This window comes from Callithrix jacchus, chromosome 15 (genome assembly GCF_049354715.1).
Source record: "Callithrix jacchus isolate 240 chromosome 15, calJac240_pri, whole genome shotgun sequence".
Classification (NCBI taxonomy): Eukaryota; Metazoa; Chordata; class Mammalia; order Primates; family Cebidae; genus Callithrix; species Callithrix jacchus.
The window spans coordinates 54,692,731-54,720,144 of NC_133516.1; the positions used below are offsets into that span (position 1 = coordinate 54,692,731).

Genomic DNA, 27,414 nt, shown 5'->3' on the forward strand with positions numbered 1-27,414 from the left:
AATGTGAGAAGTAATAGGGTGAGGCCAGCAAAGGTCTTGGTAAATCCCAACCACTGATACATGAACTGGCACCAGGACAGGTTTTATTTTTCTTTTTTAGTACCTGTCACCAGACACTGTGAAAGATTGTCGTCCCTAGCCCCTGCTTTTTGTACTGTGCAGACCCAAATCACTGAAGCGTGCAAAGAAGAGAAGAGGTGGCCGGCTGTCTTGCAGGGCAGTGCATGCTTTTTTTTAATGAAATAAATAAATAAATAAAGTCAAATAGTTTGGGGCCACAAAAAATATAGATAATAACAAAATGAAGTGCCCACCACTCAGCTTAAGGAATAAGATTTTAATCAGAAATAACCACTATCAGGCTGGGCATGGTGGCTCATGCCTGTAATCCCAGCACTTTGGCAGGCCAAGGCAGGTGGATCACTTGAGGCCACGAGTTCCAGGCCAGCCTGGCTAACCTGGCAAAACCTTGTCTCTACTAAAAATACACACAAAAAATAAACAGGCATGGTGGCCTGCGCTTGTAGTACCAGCTATTCGGGAGGCTGAGGCATGAGAATTGCTTGAGCATTGGAGGTGGAGATTGCAGTGAGCTGAGATTGCACCACTGCACTCCAGTCTGGGCAACAGAGTGAGATTCTGTCTTAAAAAAAAGAAAAGAAAAAGGAAATAACCACTATCCTGCATTTGTCTTTTTGTTTTATTTTATTTGAGATGGAGTCTAACTCTCTCGCTCAGGGCTGGAGTGCAGTAGCATGATCTCAGCTCACTGCAACCTCAGCACCCCAGGTTCAAGCAATTCTCCTGCCTCAGCCTCCCAAGTAGCTGGGATTACAGGCACATGCCACCATGCCCGGCTAAATTTGTATTTTTAGTAGAGTCGGGGTTTCACCATGATGGCCAGGCTGGTCTGGAACTCCTGATCTCAAGTTATCTGCCCACCTTGACCTCCCAAAGTGCTGGGATTACAGGCATGAGCCACCGCACCAGCCTGATAGTGGTTATTTCAGGCTTCATCCTCTGGTCTTATGTTGGTACCATGCGAGTCTGGTTTATCTTTTTTACACTGCTATATGATATTTGCTTTAAAAACATAGCAAATATGCCAGGTGCGGTGGCTCACACCTATAATCCCAACACTTTGGAGGGCTGAGGCGGGTGGATCACTTGAGGTTGGGAGTTCGAGATGAGGCTGAGGCAGGAGTGTCGCTTGAACCCTGGAGGCAGAGGTGGCGGGGGGGCGGGGGGCGCCGAGATGGTGCCATTGCACTGCAGCCTGGGCAACAAGAGCAAAACTCCATCTCAAAAAAGACAAAAAACAAAACAAAAACCCCATAGCAAATATATTCACTTTTCTCCTTTGCATGGTCACTGAAGTTTATTTCCAATTTTTTGTTATCAGTAAACAGGGCTGCCGTGAACATTCTTGCATAGGTCTTGTGCAAATGTGTAAGAGTTTCTTCAGGTTGTATATGCAGGAGTTGGACTGGAGGGGTGGAGGTTGTACATCCATCTTCACCTGTGCTTAATGTTGCCAAGTGGCCCTCCAAAGTGTTCAGTCCAACTTGCACTGTCCCCACCAGTGCCTGCACTGTCCCCTCCCCCATGTTCACACGAAAGCTCAATATGGTCAAGCTTTGATTTTATATTGTAATTTTTGTCAATCTTAAAATAAATGAATCTATTATTTGGATTTATACTTCCCTGATTACTAAGATTAAAACTTGTTATCTTTGCAGAAGCCCAATATGGAAAGCTAAACCAGAAGGAGTTGTTCTGTTTGGGGGCAGGCGAGGGTGTTCACATTTAAGATACCTAAGTGATTGCCTTTATGTTGTTAGTCCGTTTGAATCATGCACATATCCCTAAATATTGGGCATAATTTTAAATAAATGAGTTTGCATTAAATCTCTTTTGTAGCGTATTTCAGCTAGTGTCTTGACTGATTTTTAGAAACTGACTGTCATTTTAGCATTATCTGTAACATCTCCTTCACGCCTCTTTACATGTTAATTGGGAGTTGGCCATAGCGAATATTAAAACCCACCCATGAAGCCAAGGAAGAGACCAGGCACGTGAGTCTTGCCAGTGGGGGTCCTTACATTCTTCAGGCAGACCCCTGATTTTGTGCCTTTGTTCTGCTGTCCTCTCTGCATGGCATGCTCCTCCTCAAGATGGACACACGGCTCACTGCCTCGCCTCCTGCAAGTCATTTGCAGAGCTCACCTCAGTGAGGCCTTTTCAAACGTGGCACTGTCAGGAATATACTGCGCCAGCCCGCCAGCCACAGCTGGTACCCCCATCCTGCTCCACTATGTATTCCTTTCATAGTACTCATCACTGTCTAGCTTTCTATATAGGTTATTTAGTTACCATCTGCTTTGACTATTGTTTCTGTGTTTCCCTTAATTCCCCACAGAATGTAACTTTCTCCAGTGCAGGTGTCTTTGTTTTGTTCACTGCTGTCTTCATAGAATAATGCCTACACAAAATAGTGCTTAGTAAAGATTTGTTGACTAATAAATGGGCTGGAGTTAGCAAGGAAAAGAGGGCAGAGAAGAGCATTTCTGAGAGAAAGAGAGACAGACAATGTATGTGCCAAGACTTGGAGCCAACACAGCGTGGTCTCATGCGCTGAAGTGAAACAGAATATGACTGTGATTATGAATGGCTGTCTCTCCAGGTTGGGGTGCTGGGGGCAGTTGTGAAAGATGTAAGTAGGAGCCATAGTCAGCAGCTTGGACTTACCCTGGGGGCAGTGGGGAGCTGTTGCATGATTTTAATAAAGAGAATAACGCAGTCCTATTTGCATTTTAAAAGAACATCACCCTGGTACCAACCAGGAGAAAGCATAGGCTGGGGGTTGAAGATAACACTGGAGACAGGTGGACCACCCAGAGGGCTTTCTCAGTGATCCAAAGGAAGGGAGATGGTGGCCTCACCAGATAATGGCAGGGAGAATGGAAAGAAGTGCACAATTTCCAGAGACACTTGGGATGTCTCTACTGTCTTTTCCCGTGATTCCCGAAGTAAATGAAATCCAAGCTACTCTCTGCATCTGGTCTTAGCTTTAGCCATGAGGCTGTGCTTCTACTAAGCATGCTCGTAAGTTATCAAATTGGGAAGCTTTCCAAAATGCTCCACCCACATCTTCAACTCTCCTCCTGGTGAAAGAAATCTGGAGCAAGACTGCCATTATTCAACCATGCAGTGAATAATGGAGCAGCAAGCTGATTGAACTCGAAGTTTTTGGAAGGAAGGTAACATTTGACATCCAAGTTCCCCTGGTCTCCAAATCTTTTGTGCAAGTAAATTAGTTTCATTTGTCTCAGGGCACCTTTTCCAGGCCAACTTCTTCCAACTTGCCTGCAAATGTTTCTCAGTGGTGTGTTTGAGGCTTGGCTGCATCCCCTCATCTGGAACAAATATTTTATTACTAGGAAATAGCTGGATGATGATTCTGGACCCTTGGACCCTATCCCTCTGTCAGCTGTTGACTCAGTATTGATACCTTGATCATTTTCAGTTTAACCTGCCCCTTTCCTGGCTGTTTCTCATTAATGTGAATTTCATACTGGAGGATGAATTTCATACCACCACCTCACCAGTATTGGCGAGACGGTCAGGATTAACACCTGAGATGTAGTCAGGGCACATATGTTGTTTTCTTTGCTCACCTCCCAGACGTGCGTGACTTTCTTTGGTCCAGTGGTCATGCATTCCACCCCAACCTAAAAACATCCAGATGATGGGAATATCTTGTTGCTTGTTTCACATGGGAAAGCCACAACCCACCCTCCTCTTCTTCAAGTTGCATTCAAATCTAATTTTCATGGCCTGTGCGAGTGGGAGCTCCACAGCCCTTGTGTCAGCTGTCGATGTTTAGCAATACTATTTCCAAACATGGGCCAGTAGGCAGCCAGCAGGCACTAGACAGCTGAGTGCTGGCAGAAAAAGCCTCAGACACCTATAGCAGTCCAAACAGTGACTCATCCTGCTATTGCCAGGATAAATATAGGAATAAATGGTATTTTTCTCCAAGCAGGAAGAATTGTCAAAATGCTTATCACTGTATAAAATATAACAGATTGTGCCTGATCATGTTTTGAAATGTTCTAACCATTCACTAGCTGGTTTTTTGTTGTTTTTACTTTTTTGAGTTCAGTAATAGCTTTAACTTGTTTTCCTTCTTTCTAGGAGGCCTGGAGAACCCAGGAGTTTCCAAGCTGTGCTGCCACCCGAGCTCTGGATCCACCTGGCTGTGGTGGCCTGTGGCAGTCGGCTGGAGGAGACGCTGGTCATGCTGAAATCAGCTGTGCTTTTTAGCCACAGGAAGATCCAATTCCACATCTTCACTGAAGACTCTCTGAAGCCCGAGTTTGATAAGCAGGTGAATTTGCAGAAACCGTGGCACAGTGTTTTATTGAGTACAAACACACTACCTTTTAGGAACTGCATATTCTGTTGACTAATGTATTTTGCTGCATGTTCAATTGTGTGACCTTGAACGCTTGACTCTGAGCCTTGCTTTCTGGTAATACAGGGATAATTACACCCACCTCATAGGGATATGGTGAGAATTGAATGAGGACAGGGTCTCACTCTATTGCCCAGACTAGCATACAGTGGTGTAATCTCAGCTCACTCACTACAGCCTCAACCTTCTAGGCTCAAGTGACCCTCCCACATCAGCCTCTCAAGTAGCTGGGACTATAGGCGTGTACCACCACACCTGGCTAATTTTTGTATATTTTTTAATAGAGAGACAGAATTTTGCCATGTTGCCCAGGTTGGCTTAAGCGATCTACCTACCTACCTCGGCCTCCCTGAGATTACAGGCACGTTCCACTGTGCCCAGCCCCTGTTTCTTTTTTCTTTTTCTTTTTCTTTCTTTCTTTTCTTTTTTTTTTTTTTTTTAATGACAGAGGCTTGCTCTGTCACCCAGGCTGGAGTGCAGTGGTACAATCTCAGTTCACTCCACCCTCTGTCTCTTGGGTTCAAGCGATTCTTCTGCCTCAGCCTCCTGAGTAGCTGGGATTATAGGCATGCACCCCCCCATGCCTGGCTAATTTTTGTATTTTTTGTAGAAACAGGGTCTCACCATGTTGACCAGGCTGGTCTTAAACTTCTGATCTCAAATGATCCACCTGCCTGTCCCTCCCAAAGTGCTGGGGTTATAGGCATGAGCCACAGTGCTTGGCCATTCTTTTTTTTTTTTTCCATATACAGTTGTGTATCTGTATGTTTGTACATATAGATATGCATATGTATATGTATATGTATGTGTATGTATGTATACATACATACATACAAGTGTATGTATCCTGATTAAATTGTATTTCTTTTACAAAATCAGGATTATACTCTGTATATTGTTGTAGAACTTGCTTTTCTGCACTTAAAACTGTATCATCAGCCTTGTTCCAGTATTTTTAACTCATTCTTTTTGGTGACTACATACTATTTTATTACATGGCTGAGTCCTCATTTATTTGACTATTCTGATACTGAAGAACAGGTTATGAGTCTTTTCCAGTAAAAAAGAAGAGCTTTGGAAAGGCCTCTTCTCCCAGGGTAGATACACACATGACCTTTGCAGATGAGGCTTTGTTTTCCTTGAGAGTTTTCTCTTGCGGTAAGTTCTCGAATGGTGGCAGAGCGAGAGGCTGGTTTGCTTTGTGTCCACTGACTAGAGTCAGCAGTGTTGTATGCTGTCACCAGGCTGGCTGCACGAATGAGAAATGCCCCCCAAAAAAGCATGTTGGGCTGAGAAAGGCTAATAATAGAAAGAAAGAAAATGTGTTACATATGAGTAGGAAAAAAAAATCACCTCGACATCTTTACCAATAGAAACTAGGGAGGAAATAGACTTGGGGCCTTGGAATTGATTGGAAAATGGCTTGTAAAAGATTTGAGTCAGGGGAAGGGTAAAGGGAAAAGGCTGAAACTCTAATAGTTAGCTCAGAAGCGGAAGTATAAGGGAAATGATAATGAGAATATACTGCTTTTATCAAGGGCTTATGGTTTATGAGTTCGTCTCATTTAATCCTTATAATCTTCAAAGGTAACTTTTGAAGAAGGTAATCATCAAGTCCCAATTTTACAGACTGAGATCATGGAGCCTAGAGAACTTTAGCAATTTGCTCATCAGGGTCCAAGTCAAGTGTATTGGCTCAACCTTCCATGGAATTAATCCCTATACCATGCTACCTCCTGAACTAGTAGACAGAAGCCTCAAATTCAAAACTCATCTCCACTATGTACTTGCTATATGACCTTGGGTAAGTCTTTTGGCTTTTTGAGCTTCCGTTTCTCCATCTGCTGCTTGAGGCTAGCAGGTTTAATAAAAAAGATGGTAGATCTGTAATCTGGATAGGTCAGATCAGACTACAGTAACAACTCCCCCAAAACTCAGACGCTTTTCATGTGTCTGCAGCTTGTCTCCCAGGGGACAGAGCCTCCATTCTGCACCGCCTCTTAGGTTTGGGATGGAAGCAGACTATTCATGTGTTAGCTACACTTGCCAGAGCATTTGACATCTGTAGTTCCTGGGATGCCATGGCAGGAAAGAGACTAGACGGTCATAACCCCATCTTTCATTCCCTCAGTGTGGCAGTGACACAGGTTTTTCCATGCATGTTGAACTGGCTAGAAGTAGTCACAAGCCCATCCAACTGCAGGGGGCTGAGAAGTGCTCTATGGCAGAAAGGAGGGAAGCTGGCTATGTGCAGACATTAGTCATGTCTTGTATATTATCTGTCTGCTTAGTATTTATTGAGTATCTGCTGCATACTAAAAAGCAAGGTTGTGGGGATTGAGCAGAACAAAATACAGACATCGACTTTAAAAGGGGAAGGGAAGGGCCAGGCATAGTGGCTCACGCCTGTAATCCCAGCACTTTGGGAAGCTGAGGTAGGTGGATTACCTGAGGTTAGGAGTTCAAGACCAGCCTGGTCAGCATGGTAAAACCACGTCTCTTCTAAAAATACAAAAATTAGCTATGCGTCGTGGAGTGTGCCTGTAGTCCCAGATACATGGGAGGCTGAGGCAGGAAAATTACTCAAACTGGAAGGTGGAGGTGCAGTGAGCAGCGATCGCGCTATTGCACTCCATCCTGGATGACAGAGCAAGACTCCGCCCCAAAATAAATAAATAAATAAGGGAAGGGAAGACAGACGGGCACATGTACGTGTAACCATATCTATTTAGCAGGTTGTACTTTGCAAGGAGGCCCCCAGTGGTCCCACCTCCTGTTATTCACAGCCTGGTATACTTCCCTCCTATACTGTCCCAGGGTCCTTTGTGTGACTAATAGCACAGGGCAGAAGGGACAGTATATCACTTCTGAAATTAGGTTACAAAAGGCACTTTACCTTCCATCTCGGATCAGTGGGTCTGGGGGAAAACAGCTACCATGTCAGAGTAGCCCTCTGGAGAGGCCTGCATGGGGAGGCATGAAGGCCCCTTGCCAGCACTTGTGTGTGAGCTGGGAAATCCTCCAGCCCCATCAAGCCTACAGATGACCATAGCCTTGTAATCTCATGAGAGGCCCTGAGACAGAACAACCCAGCTCCTACATTCTCAATCCTAAGAAAGACCATAAATGTTTGTGGTTTTGTTTACTTTTATTTTTATTATTTGAGACAGGGGGTTTCATTCTGTTGCTCATTACAGTGGCTCACTGCAGCCTTGAAAACCTGGGCTCAAGCAATACTCCCGCCTCAACATCCCCCAAGTAGCTGGGACTATAGCCGTGTGCCTCCACGCCTGGCTAATAATAATTATTATTATATATTATAAATATTGTATATATAATAATTATGTATATATGTTATGTTTACATATAGCTGGGCATGGTGGCGCATGCTTGTAGTCCTAGCTACTGAGGAGTCTGAGGCATGAGAATCGCTTGAACCCAGGAAGCAAAGGTTGCAGTGAGCCAAGATTATACCACTGCACTCCAGCCTGGGTGACAGAAAAAGACTCTGTCTCAAAAAAAAAATCAAAATAATAAAAAATATACATATATATTTTTTGAAACAGTCTCACTCTGTCACCCAGGCTGGAGCACAGTGGCATGATCCTGGCTCATAGCATCCTCCACCTCCCGGATTCAAGAAATTCTCATGCCTCAGCCTCCCAAGTAGCTGGGACTACAAGCTGCACCACCACACCTGGCTAATTTTTGTATTTTTAGTAGAGACAGAGTTTCGTCATGTTGGCTAGGCTGGTCTCGAACTCCTAACCTCAAGTGATCTGCCTGCCTCAGCCTCCTAAAGTGCTGGGATTATAGGCATGAGTCACTGCACTCAGCACTGGCTAATAGTTTATTTTTGGTAGAGATGGGGTCTCCCTATGTTGCCCAGGCTAGTTTTGAACTCCGGGCTTAAGTAATCCTCCTGCTTTAGCCTCCCAAAGTACTGGGATTATAGGCACATGCCACCATGCCCAGCCTATTTGTGGTTTTACACCACTATGTTTTGGGGTAATTTGTTATAAGGCAACAGTTAATATATTACATACACATATATACATACATATACAAACATGTATGTGTGTATAAAATACAATATGCCAAATGTAATGCTGTGTGACATAAAAAGGATGCAGCTTCTACCTGGCTCATTTTTTTTTTTTTTTTTTTGAGACAGAGTCTTGCACTGTCACCTGGGCTGGAGTGCAGTGGCGCGCTCTTGGCTCACTGCAACCTCTGCCTCCCTAGTTCATGCAATTCTCCTGCCTCAGCCTCCTGAGTAGCTGGGATTACAGGTGCACACCACCACACGGCTAATTTTTTGTATTTTTAGTAGAGATGGGATTTCACAATGTTGGCCACACTGGTCTCAAACTGACCTTGTGATGTGCCTGCCTTAGCCTCCCCAAGGGCTAGGATTACGGGCGTGAGCCACCTTGCCCGGCCCTGCCTGGCTCTTTGTGGGGATGCCTGCCCCTGCAAAGAACTGAGGCCTCCAGCCAACAGCCATCCTCACCGTCTAGACACGTGAGTGGTTTTGAAAGATTCCAGCCACCAGCCTTCAAGGCTTCCAGCTGAGGTCCCAGACGCTGGAGTAGAGTCAACCTGCCCTCCTGTGCCTTGTCTGAATTCCTGATCTATGAAGTCTGTGAGCATAATAAACGATTATTTTATGACACTAAGTTTTGGGGTAATTATTTATGAGCCGTAGGAACCGGAACATTATAAATTAGGAGCTAAATTGTATGGGAAAATTATTTCAGATACTTGTGAAATTGTGCTAGCTATTGTGTTGTGCTGATGACTTTATCCCTTTGATGGTTCATTTCCTCAGGTTTTTATTAAACCAGTGAAGTTCATCTAATGAAGGAAATTATGATAGGGTGTTAAAAACTAGGCAGGGGCTGGGCATGGTGGCTTATGGCTGTAATCCCAGCATTTCAAGAGGCCAAGGCCAGTGGATCACCTGAGGTCCAGAGTTTGAGATCAGCCTGGCCAACGTGGCAAAACCCCATCTCTACTAAAAATATAAAAATTAGCCAGGCATGGTGATGTACCCTTCTAGTCCCAGCTACTCTGAAGTTTGAGGCATGAGAATCACTTGAACCCGGGATGCAGAGTTTGCAGTGAGCCAAGATTATGCCTCTGCACTCCAGTCTGGGTGACAGAGCAAGACTCTCTTTCAAAAAATAAATAAATAAAAATAATTTTAAAAAAATCTAAGCAGGGCATATGCTACCCTCACTTTCTTATCCATGCAGGGATTATGTTACCAGTTTAGAGGCATACCACCTTTCCCTATGTAAGCCATAGAACTTTTCTCAGCCTTGGTTTGTCATCTGTGTTGTGGGGCAAATGATACCCTGCTTCTTGCAGATTGCAGGGGTGAGGGCAAATCAGATAAAGTATTTTTTTAATCCCACAAAGATTCTTTGAAACATCTCCTACATGTTAGGCACTTGTTAGGTCTAAATAAATAGTGGCTGGGTACGGTGGTGCACACCCGTGATCCCAGCACTTTGGGAGGCTGAGGTGGGCAGATCACTAGGTCAAGAGGTCAAGACCATCCTGGCTAACATAATGAAACCCCATCTTTACTAAAAATACAAAAATTAGCCAGGCATGGTGGTGCATGCCTGTAATCCCAGCTACTCAGAAGGCTGAGGCAGAGAATTGCTTGAACCTGGGAGACGGACTTTGCAGTGAGCTGAGATGGCACCACTGCACTCCAGCTTAGGCAACAGGACAAGACTCTGAAAAAAAAAGAGAAAGATAGAAAGGAAGAGAGGTAGGGGGGATGGGAGGGGGGAGAGAGAGAGAGAGAAACAGAACAGCAGCTTTGGTTTCTGTCCAGCCAGTGGCACATGCTGAAGGGTGGGGTCTGTTGTCACCCTTCTCCAGGGCACTGTGGGCATACCCTGGGTTTTTCCGGATAACTTCTGGGAAGCTCAGGACCACATATTTTTACCTCAGGGTGTAAACAAAACAAAATGCCAGTTACCATCATGATTCCTCAGAAGGCTACAGTATGGGCGAGTTCTGTATTTAATTAGATTTTTTTAAGTTGCATATGTACAGGATGTCTGGTGGTATTTGCTGTCTATGTGGTAGATACTTAAGTATTTTAAAGTTTCATTTATTTTCATCATCTCCCAACAGAGAAGTGGGAGATACCAGCCGATCGGTTTCCTAGCCTCTTCTGGCAGCTTGGGATGGGGTATGTGGTTGGGGTTTGGCTAAACTGAGCTCCTGCCCAACTCAGAATCAGGAAATAGTGGGACACACAAATAAGGAGGCTACTAGTCCATTCTGGTGGTAGGGGCAGCCAGTGAGTAGTGAGTGAGTGTGTGTGTGTGTGTGTGTGTGTGTGTGTGTCTGTACATGCATCTGCATGTGCGTCTGCCTGTGTTTGGGGTTGGCGAGAAGGGGGCTGCCATGGGAAGAAGTGTCATCAGGAGTCTCCAGTGCCTGGAGTCAGTGGGGCAAACTGTGGCACTTATGGTGACAGTGGCTAGGGTTTCCTTACCAGACTGGCTTGTGGTAGGTTCTGAGTAACAGATGGACAACACACAGACGCCGGAAAGCCTGGGTCTGGTTCAAACTGGATCAGGGCATGGCCCCTGAGTCTGGTTCTCCAGCCTTCCCAGTGATCTTCTGAGCTGCTCAATATCCTTTCATTACGTTCTTTTTTGCTTAAAGAGCCTGAATTGGGCCAGGTGCAATGGCTCATGCCTGCAATCCCAGCACTTTGGGAGGCTGAGGTGGGCTGAGGTCAGGAATTTGAGACCAGCCTGGCCAACATGGTGAAACCCAATTTCTACTAAAAATACAAAAATTAGCTGGGTGTGGTGGCGCATGCCTGTAATCCCAGCTATTTAGGAAGCTGAGGCACGAGAATCACTTGAACCCAGGAGGTGGAAGTTTCATGAGCCAAGATGGCACCACTATACTCCAGCTTGGATGACAGACTAAGATTCCGTCTTTAAAAAAAGACCCTGAATTTATTGCGGGCAACCTAGCATCCTGAGAGTAACACAAAGTAACTAAAAAAGGGTGAGGAGGGTTTTTTTTTCTTTTAAAGAAAATAAAAGAGCAGCTGGGCATAGAGTCTCACGCCTGTAATCCCAGCACTTTGGGAGGTGAGATCACAAGGTCAAGAGATCAAGAGCACCCTGACCAACATGGTGAAACTCCATCTCTACTAAAAACAACAACAACAACAAAAATTAGCCAGGTGTGGTGGCATGCACCTGTAGTCCCAGCTACTCAGGCAGCTGAAGTGGAAGAATCACTTGAACCGGGAGGCAGAGGTTGCAGTGAGCCAAGATTGCACCACTGCACTCCAGCCTGGTGTCAGAATGAGACTCCATCTAAAAAAAAAAGCACTGAAGGGCTGCTTTTGAATAGTACCACATGCTTTTAGAGGAAAGGGACCTTGCCTCTTCATTATTCATATTCATTTCCTTTTTTTAGTTTTTTTGAGGATTTAGGAAAAATAGCCCAGAGAAAGAGATAAGGTATTCTTCAGTAGTTTAAAGACATAAACAATTGGAATTAGATTTCTTCCGTGTCAAAACGAAGACAAAACGAGAAGTGATGAGAGGGAGGTCTTGGGCAGCTGATTCTAATTCCATGCAAGGAGCCTTTTTTAAAGGTATTGGAGGGGCTGGGCACGGTGGCTCACACCTATAATTCCAGCACTTTGAGAGGCCGAGGTGAGCAGATCACCTGAGGTTGGGAGTTTGAGACCAGCCTGGCCAACACAGTGAAACCTATCTCTATTAAAAACACAAATATGAGCTGGGCTGTGGTGGTGCACACATGTAGTCCCAGCTACTCAGCAGGCTGAGGCAGGAGAATTGCTTGAACCTGGGAGATGGATGTTGCAGTGAGCCAAGATTGTGCCACTGCACCCCAGTGTGGGCGACAGAGGGAGATCCTGTCTCGAAAAAAAGAAGGTATTGGGTTTCTCATTGCTGGAGAAACAAGTTGAGGCTGGCCCAGCACTTTCAGGGATATCCATGGAGGACTCGGGAAAAGGAAGGGCTGCACTTCACTGCCATTGTCTGGTCCTTGTCTTACCTTCGTGGTCATTATTAGAGGTTTCTTCCTTTTAGATGCATGGCCATTTGGCACCTCCCTGACTCCTCTGAAGTTGGATGTGATTGTGTGATTTGCTTTGGCCAATGAAATGTGGGTGATAGTGATGAGTGTCACTTTTAACATAAAATATGTCACTTCCTGGTAGAAACTTGAGATCTAGTGTGTGTTTTGTCACACTTCCTTCTCTTGCATCTGTGTTTGCTGATGTGAGTTGAGATGGAGCCTCCATGAGTTTGGCTCCTGAGTGAGAATATTGAGCACAGTCCCTTGCCAGTCTGAAGATGTAGCAGGAACAAGAAACAAACTTTAGGAAAAAAACAAAAAGAAAAAACTCTTAAAATAAACTTTTGGTGGGGTGCGTAGAGATGGGTTCTAGCTAAATTGCCCAGGCTGGTCCCTAACTCCTGGCCTCAATTGATCCTCCCACCTTGACCTCTCAAAATGTTGGGTTTATAGATATGAGCTACCACACCTGGCCATAAACTCTTCATAACCCTAGTTTATGCTGACTGATGCAATTGAGTTTGGTTTTTTTTTGGTTTTTGATTTTTTTTTTTTTTGAGTCAGAGTTTCGCTGTCACCCAGGCTGGAGTGCAGTGGCATGATCTCCGCTTACTGCAACCTCCGCCCTCTGGGTTCAAGCACTTCTTGTGCCTCAGCCTCCCAAATAGCTGGGACTACAGGCATACACTACCACACCCAGCTACTTTTGTAGTTTTTGGTAGAGATAGTGGTTTCGCCATGTTGGCCAGGCTGGTCTCAAACTCCTGACCTCAGATGAGCCACCTCACCCAGCTGCAGTTGAGTTTTAACGGCTTCATTGTATCTCGTTTATTACTGTAAGCTAGCCAAACCCTTGTGATAGCAATGTAATGGATTTGAAGCCCTAAGAGTCTTCTGTTCTTCAACATCTGTAGATGCTCAAAAATATAATATTTGTTATAACTTGAAAAGAATGAATGAAACTGCAAGAAAGGAGGAGTTACTTACTGAGATAAAGGATGAGGTAGGCAATTAGATTGACAAAGGTAGTTAAACCTTTCATAAGAGAGGATGCTAACAGTCAGAGTGGCAAGGATTTTTTTTTTGAGACAGGATCTCACATTGTCACCCAGGTTGGAGTATAGTGGCGCTTTCACAGCTCACTGCAGCCTCAACCTCCCAGACTGTTAGAGGATGCCAACAGTCAGAGCCAAGGGAACCAGTGGACTATATGAATTTCCCGTTCTTTTTCCAGGGCTGATTTGGGGCTGTTGTGCAGTGGTATAATTGTACTGGTTATTTGTGCCCAACATTTGTACCAGTGTTTATTCTGACCAGCCAGTACTGTTATACTGAGAGTTTATGCCTAGTGTCAGTTCTAATGGATCTGTGTAATTATACTGGGTAAATACTAGGTAATGCCTGATGTGAGTTCTCATTAGTCAGTGCCCTTCATAAATCAAATGTCATATACTTTGTCACTCCTCTCCTCATTCAGAATTTTAAAGTATTTCCAATGATGTATTTTTTAAAAAATGTTTATATTCCAGCCTGGGCAATGGAGCAAAACTTTGTCTCAATAAAAAAATAGAAAAATTAACCAGGCACGATGGCGTGTACCTGTGATCCAGCTACTTGGGAGGCTAAGGTGGAAGGATCACCTGACCCCAGGGAGGTCAAGGCTACAGTGGCATGATCGTGCCACTGTACTCCAGCCTGGGTGACAGAGTACAATTGAGTACAAATGCTGACTGAAAAAAAGAAAAAGAAAAAAGAAAAGTTACTGTGGTTATATACACAATATATGTACATTGTAAAAACCAGTAAATTCATAAGTAATAAATGGAAAAAACTTCAGTGCACTAATGCTCTGAGACAACAGTTTTGGTATATGTTTGTAATACTTCTTTCCATTCCTTTTCATATCACTATCAGAAATGGGATCTCTTTTATATCACTGACACTTATATTACCACATTTCCTCTAAAATGAGTTAACCAATGTTGTTTCCTGGAAAACACCAGATAGTAACTATTTTAGGCTTTGCAGGCTGTATGGTCTCTATCCCAACTACTCAATGTGCTATTTCGTGTAGAGGCAGCCATAAACAGTATATAAACAAATGGGTGTGGTTGTGTTCTGGTAAAATTTTATTTGTAGGCACTGAGATTTGAATTTCATATAATTGTCACAAAATATTATTCTTGTTTTGACTTTTTAAAACTATTTAAGAATGCCAAACCATTCTTGGCTTGCGTGCTCTTTGTGGCAGGCTAGATTTGGCTCCAGTACTACCATAATGTGCTGACCCCAGTTCTATGACATTGTCACTAATGACTACATTGCAGTCTGTTATATAGACAGACCCTGGAGCTTACTTAACCATTCTCTTCTTTAGATTGTTTCCAATTTTTCACTGCTACAAACAACACTAAAACAGACAACCTTGAAATAAACAAGTGTCCACTTTTGAAACTTTTCCTTAGGAATAATTCTTAGAATTGTTGTAGCAATGGGAAGGGATTAACTCAAAAAAATTAAAAAGGGCCGGCCACGGTCGCTCATGCCTGTAATCCTAGTACTTTGGGAGGCCAAGGCGGGCAGACTGCCTGAGCTCAGGAGTTTGAGACCAGCCTGGGAAACATGGTGAAACACTGTCTCTGCTAAAAATACAAAAAATTAGCTGGATGTAGTGGTGTGCACCTATAATCCCAGCTACTTGAGAGGCTGAGGCATGAGAATTGCTTGAACCTGGGAGGCAGAGAATGCAGTGAGCTGAGATCATGCCGTTGCACTCCAGCTTGGGCAACAGAGCGAGACTCTGTCTCCAAAAAAAAAAAAAGAAGATACACAGATGGCAAACAAGCATATGAAAAGATGTTCAATGTTATATGTGATTAGAGCATTGTAACTTAAGATAACAATGAGATCCCACTACATACCTATTTGGATGGCTAAAATCTTAGAACGCTGACACCACCAGATACTGGTGAGGATGTGGAGCAACAGGAACTCGCATTCATTGCTGATGAGAATGCCAAATCATGCAGTGACTTTGGAAGATGGTTTGACAGTGTCTCAGAAAGCAGAATATAGGCTTACCATACAATCCAGGGATTGAATGCCTTAGTATTTACCCAAATGAGTTGAAAACTTACGTCCACATGAAAACCTGTACGCAGATGTTTATAGCAGCTATATTCACAATTTCACAAAACTGGAAGCAACCCAGATAACCTTCAGTAGGTGAATGGATAAATAAACTGTGCTACATTCATACCATAGAATACAGTATTACTAAATGATTTTAAAAATGAGCTCTCGAGCCACAAAAAGACATGTAGGAGACCTAAATGCATATTGCTAAATGAAAGAAGCCAGTCTGAAAAGGGAAGGTACTGTGTGATTCTAACTATATCACATTCTGGAAAAGGTAACATGAAGAGATTATAAAAAGATCAAAAATTGCTAAGAGTTCAGGTGGGAGAGGGTAGGAATGTTGAATAGTGGGAGCAGAGAGGATTTTTAGGGTAGTGACACTATTCTGTATGATACTGCAATGATAGATACATGATGTGCATTTGCCAAAATCCATCAAAAGAGTATACAACAGAAAGAATTAACACTAATGTAAATGTGGACTTTGGTTAGTAATAGTGTATTGATATTGACTTATCAACTGTAAGAAATATACCACATGAATGCAAGATGTTAATAATGGAGAAACTGTACGGTAGGGGGAAGAGAGATGGTATCTGGAAAATCTGTTTTCTGATCAATTTTTCTTTGTTTTCATCGTTCTTGTTTTTATTTATTTATTATTTTATTATTTTTTTTTTTGAGAGGGAATCTTTGTTGCCCAGGCTGGAGTGCAGTGGCACGATCTTGGCTCACTGCAACCTCCACCTTCCGAGTTGATGTGATCCTTCTGCCTCAGCCTCCCAAGTACCTGGGACTACAGGTGTGCACCACCATGCCTGGCTAATTTTTGTATTTTTAGTAGAGACAGGGTTTCACCATGTTGGCCAGGGTGGTTGCAAACTCCTGACCTCAAGTGATCCAGCCACCTTGGCGTCTCAAAGTGCTGGGATTACAGGCGTGAGCCACCACTCCCGGACTTGTTTTTATTTTTATTTTTAAGAGGCAGGGTCTTGCTATGTTGCCGTGGCTGGTCTGAAATTCCTGGGCATAAGCAGTCCTCCTGCGTTGGCCTCCCAAAGTGTTAGGATTACAGGCGTGAGCCACCAACACCTGGCTGACTTTTCTGTAAACATTAAACTGCTCTAAAACCTAAAAGTGTATTTTTAAAATTTTGTTATAAAATTAATATATGCCAGCCGGGTGCGGTGGCTCAAGCCTGTAATCCCAGCACTTTGGGAGGCCGAGGCAGGCGGATCACCAGGTCAAGAGATCAGGACCATCCTGGCCAACATGATGAAACCCGTCTCTACTAAAAATACAAAAATTAGCTGGGTGTGGTGGTGTGCACCTGTAGTCCCAGCTACTTGAGAGGCTGAGGCAAGAGAATTGCTTGAACCCGGGAGGTGGAGGATACAGTGAGCCGAGATTGTGCCACTGCACTCCAGCCTGGTGCGTGGCAACAGAGTGAGACTCTGTCTCAAAAAAATAATAATAATAATATATGCCAAGAAAGTAATATATACTCACTGTAAAAATTCTAAAGAATATAGAAATATAGCCTGAGGAAATGAAACCACCACCATCAGCTGTAGAGGTGCCCACTTTTATTAATTTGGTGCATATTCATCTAGATTTTTCTCTACATATAAAATATACATGCATATATATGGGAGGTTTTTGTTTTTGTTGTTGTTGTTTTTTGAGTCGAGTTCTCACTCTGTCCCCCAGACTAGAATGAAGCAGTGCCATCTCAGCTCACTGCAACCACCACATCCGCCTCCTGGTTCAAGTGATTCTCCTGCCTCAGCCTCCTGAGTAGCTGGGATTATAGGCACCTGCCACCATGCCCAGCTGACTTTTGCATTTTTAGTAGAGATGGGGTTTTGCCATGTTGGCCAGGCTGGTCTTGAATTCCTGACCTCAAGTGATCCAACCGCCTAGACTCCCAAAGTGCTGAGATTACAGATGTGAGCCACCACACCTGACTTCAAACATATATTTTTTCCTGTAGGACAGTAGTGAAGAAGTTTTTTTAAAAAGAACCATATTATAATTTTTTTGCACTTTGCTTTACCCAAAACCCAACTATGTGTTATAACCATTTTCCATGTCAGTACATATCTATATAAGAGAATACAATGCAGTCATTAGTGGCAATGATACAGAACTGAGGTCAACAAACTATGGGAGCCAAATCCAGCCTGCCACAAATAACACAAAGACATCTACTTTATTCTAAATGTACATAATTCTATTTTTATTTTTTAATTGAATTATTATTATTATTATTTGAGACACAGTCTCACAGTCTTCCTCTGTCACTCAGCCTGGAGTGAGTGCAGTGGTGCAATCTTGGCTAACTGCAATTTCCACCTCCCTGGTTCAAGCAATTCTGATGTCTCAGCCTCCCGAGTAGCTGGGACTACAGGCATGTGCCACCACACCAGCCTAATTTTTGTATGGGGTTTTGCTGTGTTGGCAAGTCTGGTCTCGAACTTCTGGCCAGAAGAGATCCACCCACCTCAGCTTCCCAAAGTGCTGGGATTACAGCGATGAGCCACCATGCCTGGTTTCTCTAACTGTACATTATTCTATTAGATAGTTCTATCATAATTAATTATCCCAATTCCTTATCATTGGACATTTTGATTGTTCCCAAGTTTGCTGGGTTTTTTCTTCTCCTTCCAAGCTGCTAAGTTCTCAAGTTTTGTTATTACAAACTAGGTTGTGGTGAGTGACCTCGTACGTCTGTCTTTTGGGGTGCATTTTTACCAGTTTCCAGGTTGCCCTTTTGGAAGTTTGTTCAAATCTATACTCCCCTCTGCAGTTTCTCAACACTGTTGCTAACTGTGAATGTTATTTTTTAAAATCCTAGCAATTTTAATAGGAGAAAATGTTCTTTCATTTAGTGAACATTCATAGTGGTGATGAAGTTAGACTTTCTGTGTAAGTTGCCTGAATAATTTCCATTTGATCCTCCAGAAGCTTTCCAGGTGTTTTCCATATTTCCTGGGGCCTAATCACCCTTCCCTTGCTGTGCATGTTTTTCAGTTACGACAGTGGCCTGACTCATATACAAAGAAGTTTGAGCACAGAATCTACTCCATCACATTTTCTGTTGGAAACCCTCACGAGTGGAAGAAATTGTTCAAACCCTGTGCTGCCCAGAGACTCTTTCTTCCGGTAGGAACACCTGTTTTTAATAAGATGTAGCTTGCTCTTGGAAATAAGGTGAAATTAGCTGAGATGTGTGTAGAAACATTTAACTTAACAGCTGAAAATGTATGTCTCTTGGATTCTGGAGCTGATGCTGTAAGTCTGCAGCATGTAGACAGGATCCCTGTGTTCTGAAGGTTGTCATAATCAAAGACTGAGGGACTGTGAGCATTCAAACCCTGTCTTGGATTATTGGTCTTAGTGACTATGGCTCCATCATTTACTGGTTCCGTGAACCTCATTAAATCCCCCAACTTTACTACCTTCAGTTTTATCCATAGCCTTGGCACATAGCTGGCCCTCAATAAATATTAGCTTCGATTACTGTTATTTTTCTTATAACAGTCTTTATAAGAGGTTGAGGCTGCAGTGAGCCATGATCGTACCACCACACTCCAGCCAACATGACAGAGTGAGACCCTGTCTCAAAAAAGTAAATAAATAAATAAAATCAGTAAGTTATTTCTCTTATTACTCTTATTTCTCTTACTAGTTATAGCCATGCTAGGGTATCATTCCAAAAAGGTCCAGAATTTTGGTTTAGTCTTTTAGCTTAACGAATTTTTTAATTACATGGGTTTTTTTTTTTCTTTTTTTAAAATCTTGAGGCCAGGCAAGGAGGCTCACACCTGTAATCCCAGTACTTTGGGAGGCCAAGGCAGGCAGATCACTTGAGCACAGGTGTTTGAGACCAGCCTGGGCAACATGGAAAAATCCCATCTCTACAAAAAAATACAAAAATTAGGCAGGGTACGGTGGCTCATGCCTGTAATCCCAGCATTTTGGGAGGCTGAGGCGGTGGATCATCTGAAGTCAGGAATTCGAGACCAGCCTAGCCAACATGGTGAAACCCCATCTCTACTAAAAATACAAAAATTAGCCAGGCATGATTGTGTGTGCCTATAATTCCAGCTGCTCGGGAGGCTGAGGCAGGAGAATTGCTTGAACCCAGGATGCGGAGTTTGCAGTGAGCTGAGATCATGCCACTGTACTTAAGCCTGGGCAACAAGAGCAAAACTCCATCTTGAAAAAAAAAAAACTTAGCTGGGGATTGTGGCTCATGCCTGTAGTCCCAGCTACTTGAGAGGCTGAGGTGGGAGGATCATCTGAGCCCAAGAGGTTGAGGCTGCAGTGAGCCATGATTGCATTACCACACTCCAGCCTATGTGACAGAGTGAGACCCTTTTTCAAAAAAGTAAATAAATAATTAAAATTTTTAAAATCAAATAGTAATAAAAATAAAATCTTAAATAGAAAAAAGATATATCGAAAGTGAGAATAATATTGCACAGGGATGGCAACTTTTAGTTGTCAATTGCTGCCTTAATTTTTGTGAGGGATTCATGCCTTCAGTAGACATTTGTTGAGTGCCCATTAGGGTGCTGGACCCTGGCTCAGCGATGGTAACATGGTAGTAAGACAGCCATTGTCCTGTTCCCTTGAAGCTTGAGTATAGTAGGGCCTTGAACAAGTAATTAGAAGTATGACCGGCACTAAGAGGAGACAGTCTCATGGATGTATATAACATGGGGTTCCGCCCTGGTCTGAGAGAGATTATAGAAGGTTCTCTTGAGGCAGGGCAGTGGCATATTTTTTTGTAGAGATGGGGTCTTGCTATATTGCTCAGGCTGATTTTGAACTCCTGCGCTTAAGTGATCCTCTGGCCTTGGCGTCCCAAAGTAGTAGGAATACAGGCATGAGCCACCATGCCTGCTCAACAGTGGCATTCATGCAGAGACATGAATAAAGGAGAAGTAAGGGTTACTAGGTGACAAGGTCCTGGGAGGTCATGAGAAAAGAGGGTTCGAGGCAGATGGATCAATAGATACAAAGGCCCTAAGGTGGCAAGGGCCATGTTTAAGAAAATAAAAGTAGGTCACAGTAACCAAAAAATAAAAAGAGGAAAGCAATCAGCAGAGATGGGAGCTTGCAACCTCTATAAGCCATCTAGAAGTGTCTGGTCTTTGTCTTTTTTTTTTAAAGAAACAAGGTCACTCTCTGTTGCCCATGCTGGAGTGCAGTGGTGCACTCCCAGTTCAGGGCTCAAGTGATCCTCCCACCTGAACCTCACAAATAGCTGGGACTACAGGTATGAGCCACCATACCTAGCTAATTTTTTTTTCGTAGAGATGATGTCTTGCTGTGTTCCCAGGCTGGTCACATACTCCTGGGCTCAAGCGGGCCTCCCATCTTGACCTCCCACAGTGCTGGAATTACAGATGTGGGCCATACCACCCAACCGAGTCTTTTTCTTAAGGGCAGTGGGAAGCCATTGGATGACTTTTTTTACATGCAAGTGGCATGTTCCAACTTGTGTTTTAAAGAAGATACTGGTTTATAGCAGCATGGACAGGGTTGGTGAGGTCATTTCACCAACTTGGCTTCGGCTTTGGTGGTTGCCTTAGAGATAGATAATGGCCCTGCCTGAGACAGAATTTACCAGCCTTCATGATTGGCTAAGAGTTCAAGGGGGAGTGACATGATAAGGATTTTATCAGGTTTTTTTTTTTTTTTTTTTTTACCTGAACAACTGCTAAGGTTGATCCATTTGAAATTGCCAATATTCAACCATTAATGACCTACAAAAAAGGTAATTTCTTATGACTCAACCTAAGAAATAAATGGCAGGATCATTTAGGGATGGAAAAAACAGGGAAAAGCAGTTTTGGTAAAGGGGCCAAATGAGTTTAATTTGGGTCAGTTTTTGATTTTGAGGTGCCTGAGGATATTCAAGCAGAAGGAATCTTCACATCTATTGGTCTGGAAACCCTAACTGGGGAGTAGCATTTCCTACGCAGAGACTTGAGAGCAGAAAAAACCCTGAATGAATTGTTAGCAGTGATCAGCTGCCCAAGCTCACTTGCTCATTACATCATCTATTTTTCACATGTCACAGACCTTTATACCTATGCTGAGATAGGATTAATCACATAAAAACTGGGGTAGGAAAAGACTCCCTCCAATTGACATGAAAATCTCTAAGTTGGTGATGTAAAAACTAATTACTATTTGAAGTGAGAGAAAATGTTAGGTTTCTGTTTCTTTTTTTTATTTTTTATTGCATTTTAGGTTTTGGGGTACATGTGCAGAACATGCAAGACAGTTGCATAGGTACACACATGGCAGTGTGTTTTGCTTCCTTTCTCCCCTTCACCCACATTTGGCGTTTCTCCCCAGGCTATCCCTCCCCAGCTCCCCCTCCCACAGGCCCTCCCCTTTTCCCCCCAATAGACCCCAGTGTTTAGTACTCCCCTCCCTGTGTCCATGTGTTCTCATTTTTTATCACCCGCCTATGAGTGAGAATATGAGGTATTTCATTTTCTGTTCTTTTGTCAGTTTGCTGAGAATGATGTTCTCCATATTCATCCATGTCCCTACAAACGACACAAACTCATTATTTCTGATTGCTGCATAATATTCCATGGTATATATGTGCCACATTTTCCCAATCCAGTCTATCATCAATGGGCATTTGGGTTGATTCCAGGTCTTTGCTATTGTAAACAGTGCTGCAATGAACATTTGTGTGCATGTGTCCTTATAGTAGAACGATTTATAGTCCTTTGGATATATACCCAGTAATGGGATTGCTGGGTCAAATGGAATTTCTATTTCTAAGTCCTTGAGGAATTGCCACACTGTCTTCCACAATGGTTGAACTAATTTACACTTCCACCAACAGTGTAAAAGTGTTCCTTTTTCCCCACATCCTCTCCAGCATCTGTTGTCTCCAGATTTTTTAATGATCGCCTTTCTAACTGGCGTGAGATGGTATCTCAATGTGGTTTTGATTTGCATCTCTCTGATGACCTGTGATGATGAGCATTTTTTCATATGATTGTTGGCCTCATATATGTCTTCTTTCGTAAAGTGTCTGTTCATATCTTTTGCCCAATTTTGAATGGGCTTGTTTGTTTTTTTTCCTGTAAATCTGTTTGAGTTCTTTGTAAATTCTGGATATCAGCCCTTTGTCAGATGGGTAAACTACAAAAATTTTTTCCCATTCTGTTGGTTGCCGATCCACTCTAGTGACTGTTTCTTTTGCCGTGCAGAAGCTGTGGAGTTTGATTAGGTCCCATTTGTCTATTTTGGCTTTTGTTGCCAATGCTTTTGGTGTTTTGGTCATGAAGTCCTTGCCTACTCCTATGTCCTGGATGGTTTTGCCTAGATTTGCTTCTAGGGTTTTTATGGTGCCAGGTCTTATGTTTAAGTCTTTAATCCATCTGGAGTTAATTTTAGTGTAAGGTGTCAGGAAGGGGTCCAGTTTCTGCTTTCTGCATATGGCCAGCCAGTTTTCTCTACACCATTTGTTAAACAGGGAATCCTTTCCCCATTGCTTGTTTTTGTCAGGTTTATCAAAGATTGTATGGTTGTAGATATGTTGTGTTGCCTCCGATGCCTCTGTTCTGTTCCATTGGTCTATATCTCTGTTTTGGTACCAGTACCATGCTGTTTTGATTACTGTAGCCTTGTAGTATAGTTTGAAATCCAGTAGTGTGATGCCCCCCGCTGTGTTCCTTTTGCTTAGAATTGACTTGGCTATGCGGGCTCTCTTTTGGTTCCATATGAAGTTCATGGTGGTTTTTTCCAGTTCTGTGAAGAATGGTAGCTTGATGGGGATAGCGTTGATTCTGTAAATTACTTTGGGCAGTATAGCCATTTTCATGATATTAATTCTTCCTAACCATGAACATGGAATGTTTCTCCATCTGTTTGTGTCCTCTCTGATTTTGTTGAGCAGTGGTTTGTAGTTTTCCTTGAAGAGGTCCCTTACGTTCCTTGTGAGTTGTATTCCTAGGTATTTTATTCTTTTTGTAGCAATTGTGAATGGCAGTTCGTTCTTGATTTGGCTTTCTTTAAGTCTGTTATTGGTGTAGAGGAATGCTTGTGATTTTTGCACATTGATTTTATATCCTGAGACTTTGCTGAAGTTGCTTATCAGTTTCAGGAGTTTTTGGGCTGAGGCGATGGGGTCTTCTAGGTATACTATCATGTCGTCTGCAAATAGAGACAATTTGGCTTCCACCTTTCCTATTTGAATACCCTTTATTTCTTTTTCTTGCCTGATTGCTCTGGCTAGAACTTCCAGTACTATATTGAATAGGAGTGGTGAAAGAGGGCATCCTTGTCTAGTGCTGGATTTCAAAGGGAATGCTTCCAGTTTTTGCCCATTCAGTATGATATTGGCTGTTGGTTTGTCATAAATAGCTTTTATTACTTTGAGATACGTTCCATCGATACCGAGTTTATTGAGGGTTTTTAGCATAAAGGGCTGTTGAATTTTGTCGAATGCCTTCTCTGCATCTATTGAGATAATCATGTGATTTTTGTTTTTGGTTCTGTTTATGTGGTGAATTACGTTGATAGACTTGCGTATGTTGAACCAGCCTTGCATCCCCGGGATGAATCCTACTTGATCATGATGGATAAGTTTTTTGATTTGCTGTTGCAATCGGCTTGCCAATATTTTATTGAAGATTTTTGCATCTATGTTCATCATGGATATTGGCCTGAAGTTTTCTTTTCTTGTTGGGTCTCTGCCGGGTTTTGGTATCAGGATGATATTGGTTTCATAAAATGATTTGGGAAGGATTCCCTCTTTTTGGATTATTTGGAATAGTTTCAGAAGGAATGGTACCAGCTCCTCTTTGTTTGTCTGGTAGAATTCGGCTGTGGACCCATCTGGACCTGGGCTTTTTTTGTGTGGTAGGCTCTTGCTGCCTCGACTTCTGACCTTGTTATTGGTCTATTTATAGTTTCAGCTTCCTCCTGGTTTAGACTTGGAAGGACATAGGAGTCCAGGAATTTATCCATTTCTTCCAGGTTTACTAGTTTATGTGCACAGAGTTGTTTGTAATATTCTCTGATGATGGTTTGAATTTCTGTGGGATCTGTGGTGATTTCCCCTTTATCATTTTTTATTGCATCTATTTGGTTGTTCTCTCTTTTCTTTTTAATCAATCTGGCTAGTGGTCTATTTTGTTGATCTTTTCAAAAAACCAGCTCTTGGATTTATTGACTTTTTGAAGGGTTTTTCGTGTCTCTATCTCCTTCAGTTCTGCTCTGATCTTAGTTATTTCTTGTCTTCTGCTGGGTTTTGAGTTTTTTTGATCTTGCTCCTCTAGCTCTTTCAATTTTGATGATAGGATGTCATTTTGGATCTCTCCATTCTCCTCATATGGGCACTTATTGCTATATATTTTCCTCTAGAGACTGCTTTAAATGTGTCCCAGAGATTCTAGCATGTTGTGTCGTCATTCTCATTGGTTTCGAAGAACTTCTTTATTTCTGCCTTCATTTCATTGTTTATCCAGTCAACATTCAAGAGCCAGTTGTTCAGTTTCCATGAAGCTGTGCGGTTCTGGGTTGGTTTCTGAATTCTGAGTTCTAACTTGACTACACTATGGTCTGAGAGACTGTTTGTTATGATTTCAGTTGTTTTGCATTTGCTGAGGAGTGCTTTACTTCCAATTATGTGGTCAATTTGAGAGTAGGTGTGATGTGGTGCTGAGAAGAATGTATATTCTGTGGATTTGGGGTGGAGAGTTCTGTAAATGTCTATCAGGTTTGCTTGCTCCAGGTCTGAGTTCAAGCCCTGGATATCCTTGTTGATTTTCTGTCTGGTTGATCTGTCTAATATTTACAGTGGAGTGTCAAAGTCTCCCACTATTATTGTGTGGGAGTCTAAGTCTTTTTGTAAGTCATTAGGAACTTGCCTTATGTATCTGGGTGCTCCTGTATTGGGTCCATATATGTTTAGGATCGTTAGCTCTTCTTGTTGTATCGATCCTTTTACCATTATGTAATGGCCTTCTTTGTCTCTTTTGATCTTTGTTGCTTTAAAGTCTATTTTATCAGAGATGAGAATTGCAACTCCTACTTTTTTTGCTCTCCATTTGCTTGGTAAATCTTCCTCCATCCGTTTATTTTGAGCCTTTGTGTATCCTTGCATGTAAGATGGGTTTCCTGGATACAGCACACCAATGGGTTTTGGATTTTTATCCAATTTGCCAGTCTGTGTCTTTTGATTGGTGCATTTAGTCCATTTACATTTAGGGTTAATATTGTTATGTGTGAATTTGATACTGCCATTTTGATGCTAGCTGGCTGTTTTTCCCATTAGTTGTTGTAGATTCTTCATTATGTTGATGCTCTTTAGCATTTAGTGTGATTTTGGGAATGGCTGGTACTGGTTGTTCCTTTCTATGTGTAGTGCCTCTTTCAGGCGCTCTTGTAAAGCAGGCCTGGTGGTGACAAAATCTCTGAGTACTTGCTTGTTCACAAAGGATTTTATGTTTCCTTCACTTATGAAGCTCAGTTTGGCTGGAAATGAAATTCTGTGTTGAAAGTTCTTTTCTTTAAGGATGTTGAATATTGGCCCCCACTCTCTTCTGGCTTGTAGTGTTTCTGCCGAGAGATCTGCTGTGAGTCTGATGGGCTTCCCTTTGTGGGTGACCCGACCTTTCTCTCTGGCTGCCCTTAGTATTTTCTCCTTCATTTCAACCCTGGTGAATCTGACGATTATGTGCCTTGGGGTTGCTCTTCTTGCGGAATATCGTTGTGGTGTTCTCTGTATTTCCTGCATTTGAGTGTTGGCCTGTCTTGCTAGGTGGGGGAAATTTTCCTGGATAATGTCCTGAAGAGTATTTTCCAGCTTGGATTCATTCTCTTCGTCACATTCAGGTACACCTATCAAACGTAGGTTAGGTCTTTTCACATAGTCCCACATTTCTTGGAGACTTTGTTCATTCCTTTTTGTGCTTTTTTCTCTGATCTTGGTTTCTCGTTTTATTTCATTGAGTTGATCTTCGACTTCTGATATTCTTTCTTCTGCTTGGTCAATTCAGCTGTTGAAACTTGTGCATGCTTCGCAAAGTTCTCGTATTGTGTTTTTCAGCTCCTTTAATTCATTCATATTACTCTCTAAGTTATCCATTCTTGTTATCATTTCCTCGAATCTTTTTTCAAATCTTTTTTCAAGGTTCTTACTTTCTTTGCATTAATTTAAAACATGTTCTTTTAGCTCACAAAAGTTTCTCATTATCCATCTTCTGAAGTCTCATTCCGTCATTTCGTCACAGTCATTCTCCGTCCAGCTTTGTTCCCTTGCTGGTGAGGAGTTTTGGTCCTTTCTAGGAGGCGAGGTGTTCTGGTTTTGGGTGTTTTCCTCCTTTTTGCGCTGGTTTCTTTCCATCTTTGTGGATTTATCCACCTGTCGTCTGTGTAGTTGCTGACTTTTCGATTGGGTCTCTGAGTGGACGCCCAGATTGTTGATGATGAAGTATTTCTGTTACTTGGTTTTCCTTCTACCAGTCTAGCTCGTCCACTGTATGACTGCTGAGGTCCACTCCAGGCCCTGCTTGTCTGGGGTGCACCTATAGCAGCTGCGGAACAGTGAGGGATGTTACCACTTTCTTTTTCTGCTATCTTTGTCCCAGAATGATGCCTGCCAAATGTCAGTCTTTTGGATATAGAGGGGTCAGGGAGCTGCTTGAGGA

General features: G+C 42.7%; 1 protein-coding gene across 4 annotated transcripts in view; it reads left to right on the plus strand.

The window, feature by feature from the left end:
* Window positions 1–27,414, plus strand: part of GXYLT2 (glucoside xylosyltransferase 2) — a 96,207-nt gene that overhangs the window by 16,630 nt on the left and 52,163 nt on the right. For 3 of the 4 annotated variants that reach the window (XR_008476770.2, XM_002758582.6, XM_054245870.2), the window contains exons 2-3: window positions 4,198–4,390; window positions 18,752–18,883. Coding sequence is in view for 3 of the 4 variants with exons in the window: in XM_002758582.6 (XP_002758628.1) it covers window positions 4,198–4,390; window positions 18,752–18,883 (325 nt within the window). In the remaining variant the exon portion in view is untranslated. The remainder of the gene's footprint in view (window positions 1–4,197; window positions 4,391–18,751; window positions 18,884–27,414) is intronic. The other variant, XM_054245871.2, reaches the window with a different exon arrangement.